The sequence below is a fragment of the Phaethon aethereus genome (assembly GCF_964289735.1).
Source record: "Phaethon aethereus genome assembly, chromosome: 1".
Lineage (NCBI taxonomy): Eukaryota > Metazoa > Chordata > Aves > Phaethontiformes > Phaethontidae > Phaethon > Phaethon aethereus.
Window position 1 is genome coordinate 38,963,081 of NC_138575.1, and position 16,951 is coordinate 38,980,031.

General features: G+C 44.1%; 1 protein-coding gene across 1 annotated transcript in view; it reads left to right on the top strand.

The window, feature by feature from the left end:
* Positions 1-8,813: 8,813 nt before the first annotated feature.
* Positions 8,814-16,951, top strand: part of LEMD3 (LEM domain containing 3) — a gene marked incomplete at its 5' end in the record, with an annotated part of 51,691 nt that continues 43,553 nt past the window's right edge. Inside the window, 2 exon segments of the mRNA XM_082014262.1 lie at positions 8,814-10,331; positions 10,334-10,344. Coding sequence (XP_081870388.1) covers positions 8,814-10,331; positions 10,334-10,344 — 1,529 coding nt within the window.

Below are 16,951 nucleotides of genomic sequence, written 5' to 3' on the forward strand. Positions count from 1 at the left end.
ACAACTTTTTAAATTACTGAGTCACATACTTCTTTTTCCTCCAGATTGAGTAGTGGACTGGCATTTCATTTTTTGCCTGGCTGACTCCGCAACATAGATAATTTTCTTTTAGCACATCTTCTGTTTCTTTATAGAATATAAGAGAAATCATCCGGCATTTAATTTATTAACATGCTTTTGCTATATAATTTGCAGCTTTATTATCTCTAACAAGAATACCATTCACAGTAACAAAGACAACATTCTCAAAAAAATCCAGTAAGAAGAGGACAAAGGATGGACTGGGGAGAGCACTGGAATGGAATTCGTACTTCGCTCTTCTACAACATTTTCCATCTTCATTCTTAAAGGACTTTTACAGAGATGAATCGTTATTTCCATTTGCCTATGGGAGAAACTGAGTCACCTGAAGAGGAAGTGATTTGCCAGGCGGCAAGTCAGTGGCAGAGCCAAAAGCAAAGAACAAGGCTCATCATTTCCCGCCTGGTGCCCTCATGACATAAACTCGGTTTACAGCTTTGCCGGTCTTCTTTATGACCTCAGGTGAGTCATTTGCGTCCTTTATTCTGCTAACACTGAAGTGCATGTTTAATTTAAGCTTTTTTTAAGATCACAACTGAAAACCCTCCACTAGTACCTCAGCCGTATACACGGACGGTTCATTCTTTCTCACGGGTTCTTTGCAGGGGAGCATTTTTTTGTTCAGCGCACGGTTATATTAAGTAATATGCTATTTTTCCTGCTGTGTTTATTTTTTCCCAGAAAGTTTTCACAAGGACTAATTTTAGCCAGGGGAAACCTGTGTCCATAGATGATAGAAAGTGGTAAGTTAGAGGAGCCTCTATTCTGTTGCTGAGAGGGTACATTACCTGTGTGCTACGGGCCCCCAGTTCTTCAGCTTTGCAAACACTATATTCCTTTTCTGTAGACATCTGGAGCACAATTGTCTGCACTCCAGACGAAGTTGTGGTGCGAATGAGAGGAGAGTTCACTCCTCCACCTACTGCTCCCTACGCAGTGTGGACAAATAGCGGAAAACCACTTTCTTTCCCCTGCCCTGCCTCATCCCATATGCACATAGAGAGCCTCCAAGCATTTCCTCTAGGATTCCTTGTAAGAACACTTCTGCACTGTCCTACAAAACCTAATGTGGTATGAAGCAGCCATTTCAGTATTTGGCTTTTAATTTGTTGTGTATCTTGCTGTTACTACTTTCTGCTGTGCCCTCTGCTTTCTTCTATGCCTTTTATCTTTCTTACTTTATTTTGATACTCTTTCTCACTTTATTTTGATACTCTTTCTCCTATTTCTACCATGTCTCCCCGTTTCATTTCTATGTGTTTTTCCCCTTTTTATGCTTCTTTTCCACAAGGGAGGCATTCTGCTCTAGCCCAACTCATAGAGGCTGGAGAGGTGGGCTGGAGAGGTGAGCTGGAGAGCTGGCAGAAAGCATTGCTCTTGTCCGGCTATCCAGGGAGAGGACTAGGGTTTTGCTGCTGCGAGGATTTCCCAGAAGTGATATTGGAGCTGGTCCAAGAGTTTACAGTAAAACGGCAGCAGTTCTAATGCAAGTTCAGCAAGGTGAAGGCCATCTTTTTTTAGGTCAGGTACAATAACCAAGAGTAGCTTGTCAGATGTGTCTCTGGTCTGAGAAATTAAATAACACCTTTGGACATGATGCTACATGGTACACCCTGGACTTAAAGGATCTGGCCTTCATATGAAGTCTGACATAGGAGAGGAGAGGCAATCTCTGGCCTCTAATGATCATGCAGAGTTAGGAACAGAAGGCCTCATAACTGGAGGATATTATTGTGGGGCCAGGGCATCAGTTTCTTGGCATCCCTAGCTCCATTCTCCAACCAAGATCCTCAGCAGCGTCAACAAAGCAGCCTGGCTCTGAGGAACGCTTTACTTGGCTTACAGTTGGGTCAACCTAAGAGGAGTAGTAGGGGGAGAATGTGTACTAGGGTTATAGCCACCTTTTCCTGAGCAGCGGACAGACACCTTAGATGACTTTCAAAGGGGTGAAACCTGGGCCTTTTTGCTATATGCTGCCCAAACCCAGGGAACAGCAGAACTGCTGAGTGACCTGGCATACTGAGTTCAGCACCTTTGAAGGATGAATGTGGCGCACTGTTGGGCTTGTTGCCATGTCATATCCCACAGAGTGGGAGCTGAAGCAGTGGAGCAGAAGGCATTAGCAGCATAGTTTGGGGAGGACAGCTAAGCAGTGGTGAAGGAAAGCTTTCAGTGCATCGTTCTCACAGAGGGGAACTGAGTGCAAGAATGACATCTACCTGTGTTAGACAAGTGGAGAGCATGGTGCATGCTAGAGACTGCCATGATGTGTGACACACAAGCTTTGCTTCAAGCTGCTTTTAGATGGAGATGTGGATAACTTCCCTGTAGGCCTGAAACTGGTTGTTAACGCTCCCTAAATGTACTTGATTTTTACAAGAGAAAACAAAGTTCTAGAAATGTGGCAGGTACTTCAAGTAGGAAATGGTGGTCCTTAGGGCCAATGGGACTTTGTTCCCATTGTCTGTAAGTGCTTCTTATGGAAGTTCTTCCTTCCTCTATGGGAGAAATCTTCGATGTGAGTGGAGTTATCGACAGTGGAAATTACACAGCTTAAGGAAATCTTTTAAATATGCCAGGTCCACACCACTGCATGCTAGCCACAAAAGGATTGATTCAATACTCAATAAGGAGCTGAGACCAGGAGAGACTGAGATGCTTGCGGCAGTCTGCGCTGCTGAGATGTACAAGTGCTTTCCATAGGAACATGGAATTTTCTAAGGGCTGCTGGCTTCCTGCTTGTGCATCTTGCCTGCAATTCAGGTGGGAGGTAACGGAGGTAAGTGTCTACTCAAGAGACAGGGAGTATCTTCTCTTGTGCTTGCACAGTGCCAGGTACCAGAGAGCAATGGAACTGGGTCAGGCCTCCCAAGTGCTAAACAAGCATAGATAGTAATACCAATAATTGTTTGGAATACACTGAATTTAGTGCTTTGCAGCAGCAGCCAAATGACATGGATGGAAAACAGAATGGTGGGCCTATTCTGAACTTCTTTGATTTGATTATTTTTGTCTATTGTGTGTATTCATGCTCTGCTTTTTCATGGAATAAACTGAAATTAGAGCTTTGTGGCACAAGAAATGCATTACACAATTAGCCTTAAATGAAAATGTAAAATGTAAACTTCATTTTTTCTCTTCCATGAATGATGGCTCTTCTTTTAAACATTATTAGATGAATGAAATAAACGTAAGTTTTCAAGACATTAGCCTTAGATCAAAGTCAGGGATGTAACTGTAAACAATGAGCTCTTTGTGGCTATGTCTACACTGCTCTTCACGTTGCTGCCGAACACTATCAAGGTCCCAGTCTAGGGTGCCATGTCTACACCCATATTAAAGGTTGTTCAGGACATCACCAAAAAATCTCATCAGGTATATATTCAACATGTCTGTATCCTGCATGGTGCTCACAGGTATCTTCCTAAGTAAGAATGGTACAGGAATGCAGGAAATGAGGCATCCCCATGTTATCAGTGTTCTGTGGATTTCAGACAGATGGGAACCCTTCCCAGTATTCTCCTGCGATGAAGGATGCACCTCTAGTTTTTATCATTCCTTAGACCTTGAAAATATTTGCAAGGGATAGGAAACTAGACGCTCAAAAGCCAGAGTAGTGTATTGCCATGACTTTTGGCCACAACTGTGCTGGTAGGGTATTACACATATGTAGAAGTACCTTCACCAATTCTGGGTGGCAAATATGTGTTTGACCTAGCCAGAATTGCTGTATGTTAAGGGTAGTGAACCAATACGAAACATACTTGACGTGACTACCAAGCTCAGCTTCACTTTTTCCTTTTCAAATTTAAACAAAACAACTCTGGTGTAATCTACCGCAACCCTTTAGAGAATGACTTCCACAACTCATGTGTCACCCAGTCAGAACTGTCTGTTACAGCATGCAGTAGTCTTCTAGCAACAATTAGTCTGAGACATAAGATAACAGGGCATGAAGGTTTTAGGGACCAACAACTGAATGACATTTTGATACTGTCCCACTTATGAGATTTATTCATTCTCTCTGAGTAGCTTCAAGAGGGCCCCTTAACCATTCATCTGAATTAATGATTTCATACATTTGCCTCTCTGTAACTACAATGTTTCTGCTAGCTTCCCAAAAAAAAGAGGCTGGAAGGTAAAAATTGACTACCATAACAAACATCAACTTTTAGTCACTATTGTTGATTTGTTTTATTCCAAAAGCACTTGTCTCTGTTGTTTTTTTCCTATTAGCTATTTTTTCTTATTATTTCCTTGTCACACTTTGTCATGAAATCTCTTGTCTTCCGATAGCTGGCATTCTTCTTTAAGCCCAGTTCCTGGGGATTTGGACAGCTCAGGTTCAGGTTTTAAAATAAATATACCTATCCACTCTGGTTCCTGAGAAAAGAACTGAACACATAAAGCAAATTGTAGTGAAAAGCTCATACATAAATAAACTGTCCTTTTAAAATAAATACAGTTTTTTAAGCCAGTCTTAAGGATTTGGAGTTCTGCTTTGTGGATTTTTTTTCAACATTCAGAGTCAGCAGTAATGCCTCCAACAGTCCCATTAAAATGACCAGTGCCCAGGCACACAGACATAATAAAGTGAGCCAGGAATTATACGACGTGATTAGGAATGAACACCCAATTGTGAACACACTATTCTATGGATCAGTATAGATTATCTAAAAGGCAAAGGATTAACTGCAGGAGGGCGTTCTGTTGCCTTAATGAAGTCTCAGACTTCTAAACTAAGATGGTTCATTTTTAGTGACAAGAACTGCACAGTCACAACAGGTCATCACACACTTTGTGGGAGTGGTACCACTGTGGGACACTTAGGCAAGAACTGTAATCTGGAAACACGTGGCCTCTTCGGGGGACATAGGGTATTCAGCACACTGTGCTCACGCTGCTGCAGGGTGCAAGCAGTCCAGCGCCACATAGGAAGGGCGAGCATGAGATACCTTTCGGGTGGCCACATCCTAGCCACAAATAAGCAGCAATGCAAAGGCAAGAGACAGCGTAAGCCTTTTGAACATTAACGGGATGCCCTCAGGAAAGAAAAACCTAACAGCAAAAGACATACCAGCAAAACACACAGGCTCCCCTGCAGAACGGCATGGTCAATACATAAACAAACGGTATGCGTTATTACCACTACACCACTGTTACCTTTAACAAAGATGGATTCACTCTCATTACAAAAACTCGCATGGATGTTTTAAGGAGAAATAAGAACTTAGCAGAGGGATGTGCAAGTGAGTCTGTTCACGCAGAACTAGCATGGTGGCAGCAACTGTAACATTTAAAAATTATTTTTCTTAGTAAAAAGCCCATTCAGTTTTATAAGCAGAAAGTTATTTCACATTTATCATGTAATATTTGAAACAACTGGGTAAGCCAGAGTAAATATGTTTAAAAATAGATTAATACAGTTTGTTTTCATAGTTAGGAGTGATTTCTTCCCATGCATACTGTCTTAAAGAGTAACTGTACTAGTTCTTGGAATTCTGTGATTGTGTGACAATCTCCGCTTTTATTAAAAAAGAAAGGAAAAGCACATTCCTACTCATCACTAACATTCACGTTCATTAACACCACATTCCCAAGAGAATATGAATGTAATTTGAGCATAATTTAAGGCTCAAAAATCAAAAGGTAAATAGAAAGACATCAGCATTTACAATATTGTGAGTTTTACAAGAGGATCATCTATCTTTCAGATGTGATTCATGATTTCTAAACACTTCAGGTACGCAACACAGAGTTGTATAGAGACCGGGTTGCGTTAGTTGCTAGAGGAAGCTGCAGTAAGAGACATGCTAACCCTAGAAAGGCAGCTGTCAGTCATAGATTCTAAGAACTTACAAAAATGCATAAACATCACATAAACTTGGAATCACGAAAGAAAGGTTAAAGAGGTATTAAGATACAACTCCAAATCCCAGTCCAATAAGGTTGCCAGAAATATGGTTGTTAATTTCCAGAAGAACACCATTTCACCCGACGACACTGGCAGTTTCCTGAGAACACCAGTCTTCTAAGGATGAGAGGGAAAATACAAAACGTCTCACTCAAAACCCAACAGACAGTTTTCTCCTGATGAAGAACAGTCTCCACACTCCCTGCAGTCAACATTTACCTGTAAAAAAGCATCTTCCTAAAAATCTACTACATGGAGGTATTGATATTAATGACGTATTGATATTATTGATACTAATGTATACTTTTAAAGAAATGTGAAGATTTTGGATTGGTGGTAGAAGTATCTTTACTTCAGTATCAACCAGAAGACATATTTTTGAAACATTTCAAAATATTTTGGCACACAGATTTTAAAGCATGACTTGGAACATACAGACTTTTCAGTCAGCTGTTCTGTGTATCTACACACTGTAGTTCTGCAGGAGATGATTCAATTGTTAACAACTTATAGTATTTACTGCCCTCCCGCTGCTAAGTAAACAGGTTTATAAACCAACTCATGCCCCTGTTGTAATAAACAGACAGAACATGTGAGCTTCATTGGTTAGATCACAGGATCTTCACCTCTTGCAGGACAACACACATTCTTCTAACAGAGGGAAGGTGCCCAAGTGGGCGCTTGTCAGAATGGCATCTGGTCTGGGACTGACTACTCTTGGTTTGGCCAGTGTCATAGGCAGCTGGAGGTAAGCACAAGAACATTGCGGGGCATATTCAAACACGTATCCCAAATAGTTGGTGGAAGGTGTGGGCTGCTTCCCACAGAGAAGGAGGAGTGGAATGTTGGAAGCATTTCTCATGGCATTTGGGATATCAGTTAGCTACTATAGATGGGGAGATAGGTCAGAGCAGGTGCATTTACGTTAGCGGTTTAATGTGCAATCAAGTTCACGTCGAGGGTAATCTTCCTTACAGCTGGAGTTCTGTGTATTGCTCCAATGCACAACACTGCTGTGTGCAAAATGGTTCCCGTGCCAGGGAAACGAGGAGCCTGTGCACAGTGGCACCGTGTAGAGCACACCAGTAATACAGGCTCTTGCCTAGTGCTTCTCAGCCTGCAAGAGCTGTGTTAAAGAAGGCTTAGATGAACAACAGGATGGGTTGTATGTTCCCAGGTGTGGTTGGTCAGAAATGGAGGGTGGGGTACAGGAGTTAATCACCACCGTTCACCATCATCATGAAAGATGGTTTCAGGCCACTCTTCGAGCTCTATAGGCTTGGCTTGATCTTCAGCACATAGCTGCCTCATGGCTACATTAACTCCTGCTCTGCAAATGTTCTTCAACAGCAAGATCAGCGACTTCAGTTTTGACATTAGCAGGGCACATCCACGCTATCCTCACTGCAGCAGACTGTGAGGGGGAATGTACAACTGTTCCTGCAGTTGGGTCTTGTTTCTGGGCTGCACTTCTGCATGTGGTGTTAGAAGGCCACTCAGAGTTAAGTCAAAACAGAAACTCAGCCTCCTGCACTTATGATGTGATAAGCAGTAGGTAAGCCCAGGGTTTTGTCATTTGGGGTGGACAGATAGAGACACAAGGTCAGAAGGTTTTGAAGCCTCCACATGAGGTTCTGTAGCCAAAGGGCTAATCCAGCAAGGGCAGCGCACACCTCATGCTCCGAGAAATGCCAGCGTGACATCTCTTTATATTGGCACAATCATTTTGACAAGCACATAGACATATAGAGTTTCAACTCAAACATTATTTTAAAGACTGTATTTTCCCAAAGAAAAGAACAAAATACATCCAGGCAGTTGCAAACTTAATAAGGGTGGTGCTTGGCCACTGACAGTGAGGACACAGCTTCCCAGAGCATTCATGTCGTTACACTTCACCTGTCTCCTTAGAGCTGCGTTGTCCTGATGTCTGACTTCTGAAAGAGAAAAATTCACCCAGCCCACGGCAGGAAGCGAGCCGTTGCCTGCCACCTTGGGGAAAGGCCCAAGAAAGCCGCGCACACGGGCTTTTTGGCTGGTTTTGGCCATTGTTAGTCTAAATTCGTAACCTGGAAGCGGCGGTAAAGGACGTTTGGTGTTCGGTGTGACACATCTCCCTGCAGCTTATCCCCAGTCAGGCCTTTCGGCGAGCAACCCCATTCGAACGCGCGTTTACAGGCGTGCGTGAAACAGCGCGTTGCTGACTGGACCTGCCCTTCCGGCCCCGAGAACGGCCGCCGCCAGACCCAGCCGCCGCTGGCTCTCGCACCTGCCAGCGCGGGTCCCCAGCCCTGCGGCGGGAGCGTCCCGGCCCCGCCGGAAACGCCTTCCAAGGGCCAGGCGCGCGGTGGCGGCGTGCCGCCCGCCCGAGGGTGCTCTCCTCGCCGTCGCCTGCCGCGGCGCGACCCCCCGCCTCAAAAACCCCGCCCCGAGGCCGGCGGCGCGGGTGGGGGGGACGACGACGACGACGGGGGACCCGCCGCGCCGCCCCGCCCCCGCACGAGGTTCCGCGCGAGCGAACGGCTTCTAGCAGCAGCGGCTCGAGGTACCCCGCGCGCCGACGCCGACCCCCCGCGCGCCAACCGTTACTGGGCGGCGGGGTGGGGGAGGGGCCGCCGGCGCCGCGCAGCCCCGCCCCGTCCCGCTCTCCCTCCCTCCCCCCCTCCCCCCATCCCCCGTCTGGTCCCGGCCCCGGCGGGCGGCGCCCGCGGGGTGACAGGCAGGTCTAGGCCACAGCCGAGTGCGCACGCGTCAGTTCCGGCGGGGAGCGCGGCGCGGCGCGTGGGTAGGAAACGCCGCGGCGGCGGGGGAGCGGAAAATGGCGACGGCCGCGCAGCTCACGGACGAGGAGCTCTTCTCAGAGCTAAGGCGCTTCGGCTTCTCCCCGGGGCCGGTCACTGAGAGCACCCGGCCCGTCTACCTGAAGAAGCTGAAGAAGCTGCGCGAGGATGAGCGGGCTGGGGCCCGCAGCGGCGCCAACAAGACCCGGAACAGCAACAACAATAACACGGGGGCCGGAGCGGCGCCGGGCGGCGGCCCCGGGCGAGCGGCCCCGGGCGTGGGCGCGCGGCTGGTGGGTGCCGAGCACCCTTACCTCCACGGGGCTGCCGCCGGGAGCAGCCGGAGCCGCGCAGCACCCCCTGCCGGGGGCGGCAAAGTGCTGCTGGGCTTCAGCTCGGACGAGTCGGATGTGGAAACCAGTCCCCGGAGCCAGGCCGGCGCCGGCGTCAGGAGGGAGCGGGCTTCACCCCTCTTCCGCGGCCTGCGGCCCGCCGCCCCCCACGGCGCCTGCGGCGTGAGTAGCAGCTCCCCGCCGGAGGAGGCGGCCAGGCGGAAGCCCAGCGCCTGGTGGGGGGCGGCGGCCAGGAGACCGGCGGCGGCTCAAGGTGTGGGGGAGCCCGGGGACGGCGACGAGGAAGGAGGGGAGGAGGACGAGGAGGAGGAGGAGAGCGAGCAGCAACGGTGGAAGAACCGGACCGTGAACGGTAACCGGCTCCTCTCCTACGGCGGCAGCAGGGACAAGTACTCCGACTCGGAGGAGGAGGAGGCGGGGGCGAGGGCCAAGCAGCAGGTACCGAAGGAGGAGCCTGCAGTTCGCCGGCCCAGACGGAGCCTCGGCAAGTCTCCTGCTCCATTCATAACGAGCAAATGTGCTGCAGCCGGCGCTGGCGTGATGGAGACGGGCCAAGAAAGGGCTGGCGGAGGCTGTGGTGCTGGTGTAGTCGTAACGAATGACAGGGCGGAGGCGGAGGCGGCTGCTGCCGGGAGTCTAGACAGGGGCAGAAATCAGGAGGAGGAGGAGGCGGTGGCGAGGGGAGGAGGAGGATGTGAAAATCTGGACTCTAGTCCTCCCAACCCCAGATACCGCATTGGCCTACCTAAGAAACCCCCTACAGTATCGTTGCTGCCAGCACCGCTCACGGACGTGGACAGCAGTAAAATCACTGACCCTCCAGGCACCATTAGGAAAGCGACCAATAATCATGTTCTCAGCGGTGCTGCTGGTAGCTATAATGTTGAATCCAGGATCTATTCAGCTAGTAATAGCCTTCCCCCGGGTGGAACCACCTCCTCCCTTAGACTCAACCACTCCAATCATACGGGTTCAAATCATACCTACCTGAAAAACACCTACAAGAAGAATCTCTCAGAGCCCGAGGAGGAGCTTCTCCAACAGTTCAAAAGAGAGGAGGTATCCACCACTGGAGGCTTCAGTGCACATTACCTGTCCATGTTCCTCTTAACTGCTGCATGCTTGTTCTTTCTGATACTGGGATTCACATACCTGAGAATGAGAGGTTCTGGAGTAGCTGAGGATGTGGGAGTCAACAGTAAGTATTAGGTGAAGGGTAAGAGCAGTTTCTTTGCAACTGGATATACAACTGTTAATCCACCTTTGCGTTCCCAGACATCCCTTATTGAGCAATTCTGGGTTTCACCTTGGTATAATCTTTCTATATGGGATGCAGCACAGAAAAACTGGCTTCCCTTAAGCATATACCTTGCAAGCTGGTATAATAAGCTTGCAAGACATTTGAGGATAAACTCAAATCTTGGCATTCCCTGCTGTAATCTGTTGATACCTTGTTTTCTAGCATGTTTTCTTCACAAAGCGATTTTACATGTTTTGTTCAATGTAGCACATGTATGTTTAACAGAGAATTGACGAGGTGAGGCTTTATGCTAACCTCACAGAAGTAATCGTGCACATTGGGATGCCTGGGATTCCTGCAGGGCTAAGGTTTGACTGTAGTTGTTTGGTAATAAAGCAAGTTGTTCTCATTTATGTATACTGAGGTTTGAAACGGATGCTAGGTTGAGGTGATACTGCCACACAACAACAAACTTTGTGCAGTGAATGCTGGACCTATTGTGTATTGTTTTCTAATAAGTTTTCACTAAATTTAGTTGAGAGTATGATTATGCATGAAATACTGTTGTGCTTTAGTTTGAATTTCAAAGCATTCTGTTTTTTTAATCCTGAATTACTTGGGAGCTTCTTTAAAATGTGAAAGTAACTTTTGGGAATGGATTTACCATTTTCTATTCACAAAGCATATGCAAATGGAAAATGTACTACCTAAGGGTACATGGTGATTCATGCTCATTCAATTTTTGGCTGCTCTGACATGGGCAGTGGAGATTCTAACATCAGAAAGAAAAATCATGATGTTGCTGTCTTAATTTCTCATCAGGAGCAATGAAAAATTATGCAAAAAGCTAGTTTGGGGATGTGAGTGCATTAAAGGTCCTTGAGGACTTGCATTTTTCTCGAAATGATTGAGGAAGGCCTGTGGGGTGTATACACGTGCATGTATTTCTTTCTATAGATAGTAGAGGATTTATGTACTCGTGTGCGGGCATGTATACAGTGCCTTGTAAGGAGTGATCCCACTGTTAGATTGGGATCTGCTAGATGTTACAGGGCAGAAATAGTAGTGGGCTGTTTTTTGTTTTTTTTTTTCTTTTTCTTCCCTTTTGAACATTATTCATTACATTATGGTAGCAGAATAGTTCTTAATTCTGTTTTGTGCTCTTTGGGGGAGGGGAGGTAAAGGATTTAGTGTTTGTGAAGAACAGTAAGCAGCAAGGACATTGCATTTGCAATGGTTTCATTGCTGTCCAGTGGCTCTTAACTACTCCAGTCTTGTTTCTTGGAGGTGGTGAACGTACGCAGGTGGGCTAAAATTAGATACAGTATAGTGTGACTGTTGGGACTACTCATACTCATATTCTGTGGTTAACTTCTGGCCATAACTGCTAGACACATACATAAGTTTTCCTATGTATTGATATGGTGTGTAATTCTATTAATATGTATTAGATTCCCCTCCCCCAGTCTTGAAATCCGATGATTTTTAATAGGGGAGGTCTGTCAGCCTTCTGGGGTAAACTTTCTGACTGTCAAATTCAGTGGTTGAGTTAAAACTCACCTGCCATGCTCATTGATAAAGCTGAATGTCTCAGCTATGCAGATAGCAATAATACTGAAAAGAAATCCATGCTGAACTTTTTGCCTTGGAAGAAAACTCCATTTTGAATGTGTGAACTTTCCTATAGAGCATGTGGGATCACTGTGTTGAGTATGTTGCTCTTAAAAAGTTAATCCAGCTGGAACTGGTATGAAATTGTTCTCTTCTGCCCTTTTTGCCTAGGTTAGTCTGCCCAGTCAAAGGTCTGGTAGCCCAGTGTCGCTTGAGAGTTCAATTAAGCCAGTTCTCGGCCTGTTCATATTAGTGTTCTTTTCAGTGGAAATCCTGAAAGTGGGTTTTCTGAAGAATTGTTGTGTCAGCGGCACTCACGTTTCATGTGTCCTCCTTCCTCACAGCCCCGGGGCTTTGCCATATAACAAATAGGAATAGGGCGAGTAGGAAGAAGTGAACAGCAGGTTTTGTGGGCTAGCTCCTTTGATAGGAAGAGAGGCAGGCCGCTTCTTCTAAGTAATGTGGGATTGAGCAGGGAATTACCTTGCCCATATGCTCAGCACATGCTCACTGAAGTCTTACTTCTCAAATGGGCATTTGCAGTGAAAATATGGTAGGTCTGTAGGACAGGCAGGAACAGACAAGACAGGCCAATAAAGACTGATTGCTATTGGGAAGGGAAAGAAACCTGGCATCTATTAGACGCTTCCCTAAGCTTAAACATCATCTGAGTGAGTCCTTTGGCTCTTATGCTTGTGTGGGTGTATTGTCTGTTGTCTTTATAGAAAGAGAACTGATTCATACATTTTTATTAAAAAATAATAGTGTATCTCAAGAAAAACCTTTCAGTTAGGTGATTGGATACTGAGTTTTTTCTGTCTTTTAGATGGCTGTAGGTAAGTTTCTGTTGGCTGAGAGTGATTTGATTGTGAAAAACTCAGTTATTTTCAACTTCAAACTATCATCATAAAACATTTTACAATTCAGTGGAGTTGCACTACACCTATCTCAATAATTTTCATAGTTACTGTAAGAAAACAAAAGGGCAGTTATTTGCATGTTTGGGTGGCATCTTTAACTTTGCAGGGAATGATGCACAATGAGCTTAATGTTCATTGTCTTAATTGTTCATTACCTAGAATGAAATTAAATCAAAATAAAGTGCTACTATGTGTGTGACCTTGAAAAATATTTGTCACCAAGTACACCCAATATCAGCACTTACAATATTTGTCTGACTGTAATCTGAGAACAGAGGAGGTGTATGTAATTGGGGGAGTCTTAAAACTAGGTGTTGGTGTTGAGTTTAGACCAGGTAAAATAATACAGATGATAAGTGGTAAGCAGAAAACCTCAGAAGAGAGTTGGCACTTATATCATCCATAATGTTCAAATGATTTCTTATTGAGAGCTCTAAAATAGCTATTAAGCGCTTTAGTTTTTCCACACATGTGGCATAAAATGTTCAAAGACAGATCAGAATTGAGCTAATTCTTCCATATCTAACCTACATAAGGTCACTTGAGGGAAGTTTTTTATGCATTTAGCTGTCTAAAATGCAGATAAATATCTATGGGACTTTTATTAAAGCATCTTAGACCATTGAAATTAAACTACTCTTTGAGCTTACGTAAAAGATAAACTAATGCATAAGTGCATGTTGTGCCTGCTCTCTCTGACAGTGTTGTATGTGAAAAGAAGGGTCAGTTTGGGTTTGGTGCTCGTAACCTCATTCATGTGGCTCTTGCTGTAAAATGTTTTGCTTGCACCTGCTTTCAAAATGCTGTGGAATTGTATCAACTTTTTGCCAAGCCAGCCTAGTATTTTGTCAGTAAATGGTAGAATTGACTTTTGTCTATTTCCTGGGGCTCTTCAAACCCTGAAGAGTTTGGTTTCTTATCCAACTTCTCTGGTTTTGTTTTGTGATGTTACTCTGAGCATCTCAAGTGGCTGTGCCTGGGCATTAGTTCTAAACTTATTTTTCATGGAAAGCTGATAATGATACCAGATCAGTAGATGTTGCTTTCAGATCTGGTTTATTTTCTGAAAGATGAGGACACTCCAGTACTTTGTGGAGTGGTTGATGTGGCAAAAAAACAACAACAACAAAAAAGTAATCTTGAAACTTTCAGGTAGATCTTGTTTAATATCTTATGCTCTTATTATTGGGAGAGGCTTTTGAAAGTGACATCTCTGGCTAGTAATTTGGTCTTTCTATGATACTTGTTACAAAACAACTGCTAGGAGGATAATCCTTACTATATTCGCCACAAGTTGAGTTTTTGAAATGTTAATTCAGGGAGACTTAGCAGTTGCGTATATTGCAAGTGGAAGCTTATGCAAATCACAGTTTTAAGAGTTTAATTCTATTCCATTGACGTTCCTTTGTTCTTGACTTCTAAATCTCTCGGGCGTTAAAACTTATATGGAATTTTATGCAGGAAATTTCATTGTTAAGAAGTTAAACTTGCTGTATAAAAGACAAGAAGGTGTCTGTTACACTTACAAGTCTGCAGATTACTATTAAAGTGTTCTGGTGTTTCACAGATAACTGTTACAAATCTACTTGCCTTCTAAGATCACCTTCTCAGAAGAGTCTATCTTATTGACAGTGTTGGCTTCAATGGAAGAAAATTAATTTTGGATAAGAAATACATATAGAAGAGAAGATAGTAAAGGGAGGAAGCAAAATTAAAAGATTTGGAGGGTTCCTGGGTTGTGTGGCTATTAATGTTGCTTGTGTTTTCAAGTGATACTGACTTTCATTTGAATATATAACAACTTCTTCTATTGACATAGTAGCATATAGCTCCGTTTCACTTTCTGTATATTGCTTTAAACTCTACCTAGTAGTATTTCTCTTCTAGGTGATACAATAGAAAATCCTGATTTAAAGACTTATCTCTCATGTAACTAATCTCACTTCTGTGATTTGGTGAGTTTTGGATTAAGATCAGTAGATGAAAAAACCTAGGCTGCCTTCGTAAGGTAAAACCAGGCAGAATAGTTGAATTTCCTTAGGATTCTTGACATTTTTAAACTCTAGTTTTCTTTATGGTATATCAAAAGTAACTTTTAAAAATGAGGAACGAATTTGGCGAAGACTTGCGCCCAGGAAAGTCCAAGTAATTGCTACGTAGTACAGGATGGTTCATCTTAGCTGACAACTTCAAATCTCTCCTAAAGGTTAGTAAACATTTTATTTACCTTTGCAGCCAATCTGTAGTATAAAGTATAAATATGAAAATTGTTAATGAATGTTTGAAACAAAAATGATGAAACTTCAGAATGCCTGTTTTTTTAAGGAGATAGCTGTGTTTGATACTTTGTTCAGAATACTTAGAACTAACTTACTTGGCATTCATACTAAAAATGTGCTGCTGTTTGCAGATGCACACAGAACTTCCCTTATGCCGTGACTTTTAGATATTCTTACAACGACATTTTTTCAATGTTACTGTTGTAGGCTATGCTTTTTTGTGAAGTCAGTCATGAGAAATTGGAACTAAAACTACTTGTCTGGGGAGCAGGGATGCAGAAGAGTTCTGGCAGCATCTGTTTTCACTAGGTATCAAACACTAAGTGAAAGTTTGCACTCCATTCCATAGTGCATGGTAGTTTTCTCAAAAGAAAATGTGAGAAAATTAAGGGTGATCTGCAATCAGAAAGCAGATCTGGTTGCAACTTTTCCATGTTTATAAAACGTTTCAGACTAGAAGGGAGTGGGAAAGCAAAAAGCAAACCTGTGTTTCTTCTGCTAAGAACCTTTGCCAACTCTCTAATAGTGTTCTTCAAGTGCAAGGCAGATTTCTTTCTGCTTAGGACAGATGCATACAGCAATAATGGATGCAATGGAATTATTTTAAGGAAGAGCCCACAATAGCCAAGGAGTTAAATTTAGCATTGTAGGAGCCCCCCTTTGCACTGTTTCATAATCTTTTAAGTATCCCAGTACGAGAGGAGAAGCAGGCCTGCAGTCTTTCTATTCCTGGAGACGAATTGTGTTTCTAAAAAATCATGTACGTTTAACTCCTGTTGACATCTGTGTTTCATCTAGGAGTAGTACTTTGCAAAACTTTGGCTTGATGGCTTACCCAGCTAAGCTGGCAGGAGTGCTAGAGTTGTACCGAACTGATCCCTGTCTTGCTCCTAGACTTGAGCTTCAGAAATAGTATGAATGTGTGAACAGGCCAGAGCTGCTGTTTGAGAAAGTTGTTTGGTCACTTAACGAAAAAGCTGAGGCAAGTAAATTAAACAAGTACATCAGTTTCTGTTAATGAAAGTGCTGTTCCAGTGCTGTGGAGAAGCACAGAGTCCACTGTAATCATGAGGCACGTATTCCTTACACCTTTAAAGTTCTTGTGGGTATTTGTATTCTCTGGTGAAATTAGTTGTCTGTTGTGATTTGTGGTAGGCCGAGGAGAGTAAGTTGACTGGTTAAGGGTGTGTGAAATCAAGATATGTTGTTAAGAAAAATTGATTTTTTTCAGGGGACTCGCATGTTTGCGAAGAATTTAGTAGTAGTGTCTTTGTCCTTACTCTTTCTTTCTTGGCTCCTACTGTTGCTGCCTATAGGTCTAGAGTTGTGGGAGAAAGTGGCAATGCCTTTGCTGTGACTATAATAAATCACAAGCTATAATCCTTACAGTTACACCAGAGGACATGGTGTAACTCTGCCACTGATCAAAGTAACCTTGGTGGCTTCTGTCCGCTGAGTAAGTCTGATTTAGAAGAACTTGGAAAAGGGGCAGTCTTACTGATGGACGCAAGGATAGATGAAAGAACCACTGCACAGCTTAAAGCTGATCTCAGGTTCTTTCGTAGAAGGTTTGCTCCAGTTTATAATGCCTGATGCTGAGTCCTGTTGTAAATACATATTAAAAAAAATGATCAGCTTCTCGAATGAAACGGATGACACAAAGGCTTTGCAGTTGATGTCAGTGTTCTGTCCCTAGAAAATGTGAAATAGCAAAACAAACTCGATGCTTTGACTACATGCAGGTATGGCCTTTTTACAGCTGACTGTTCAGAT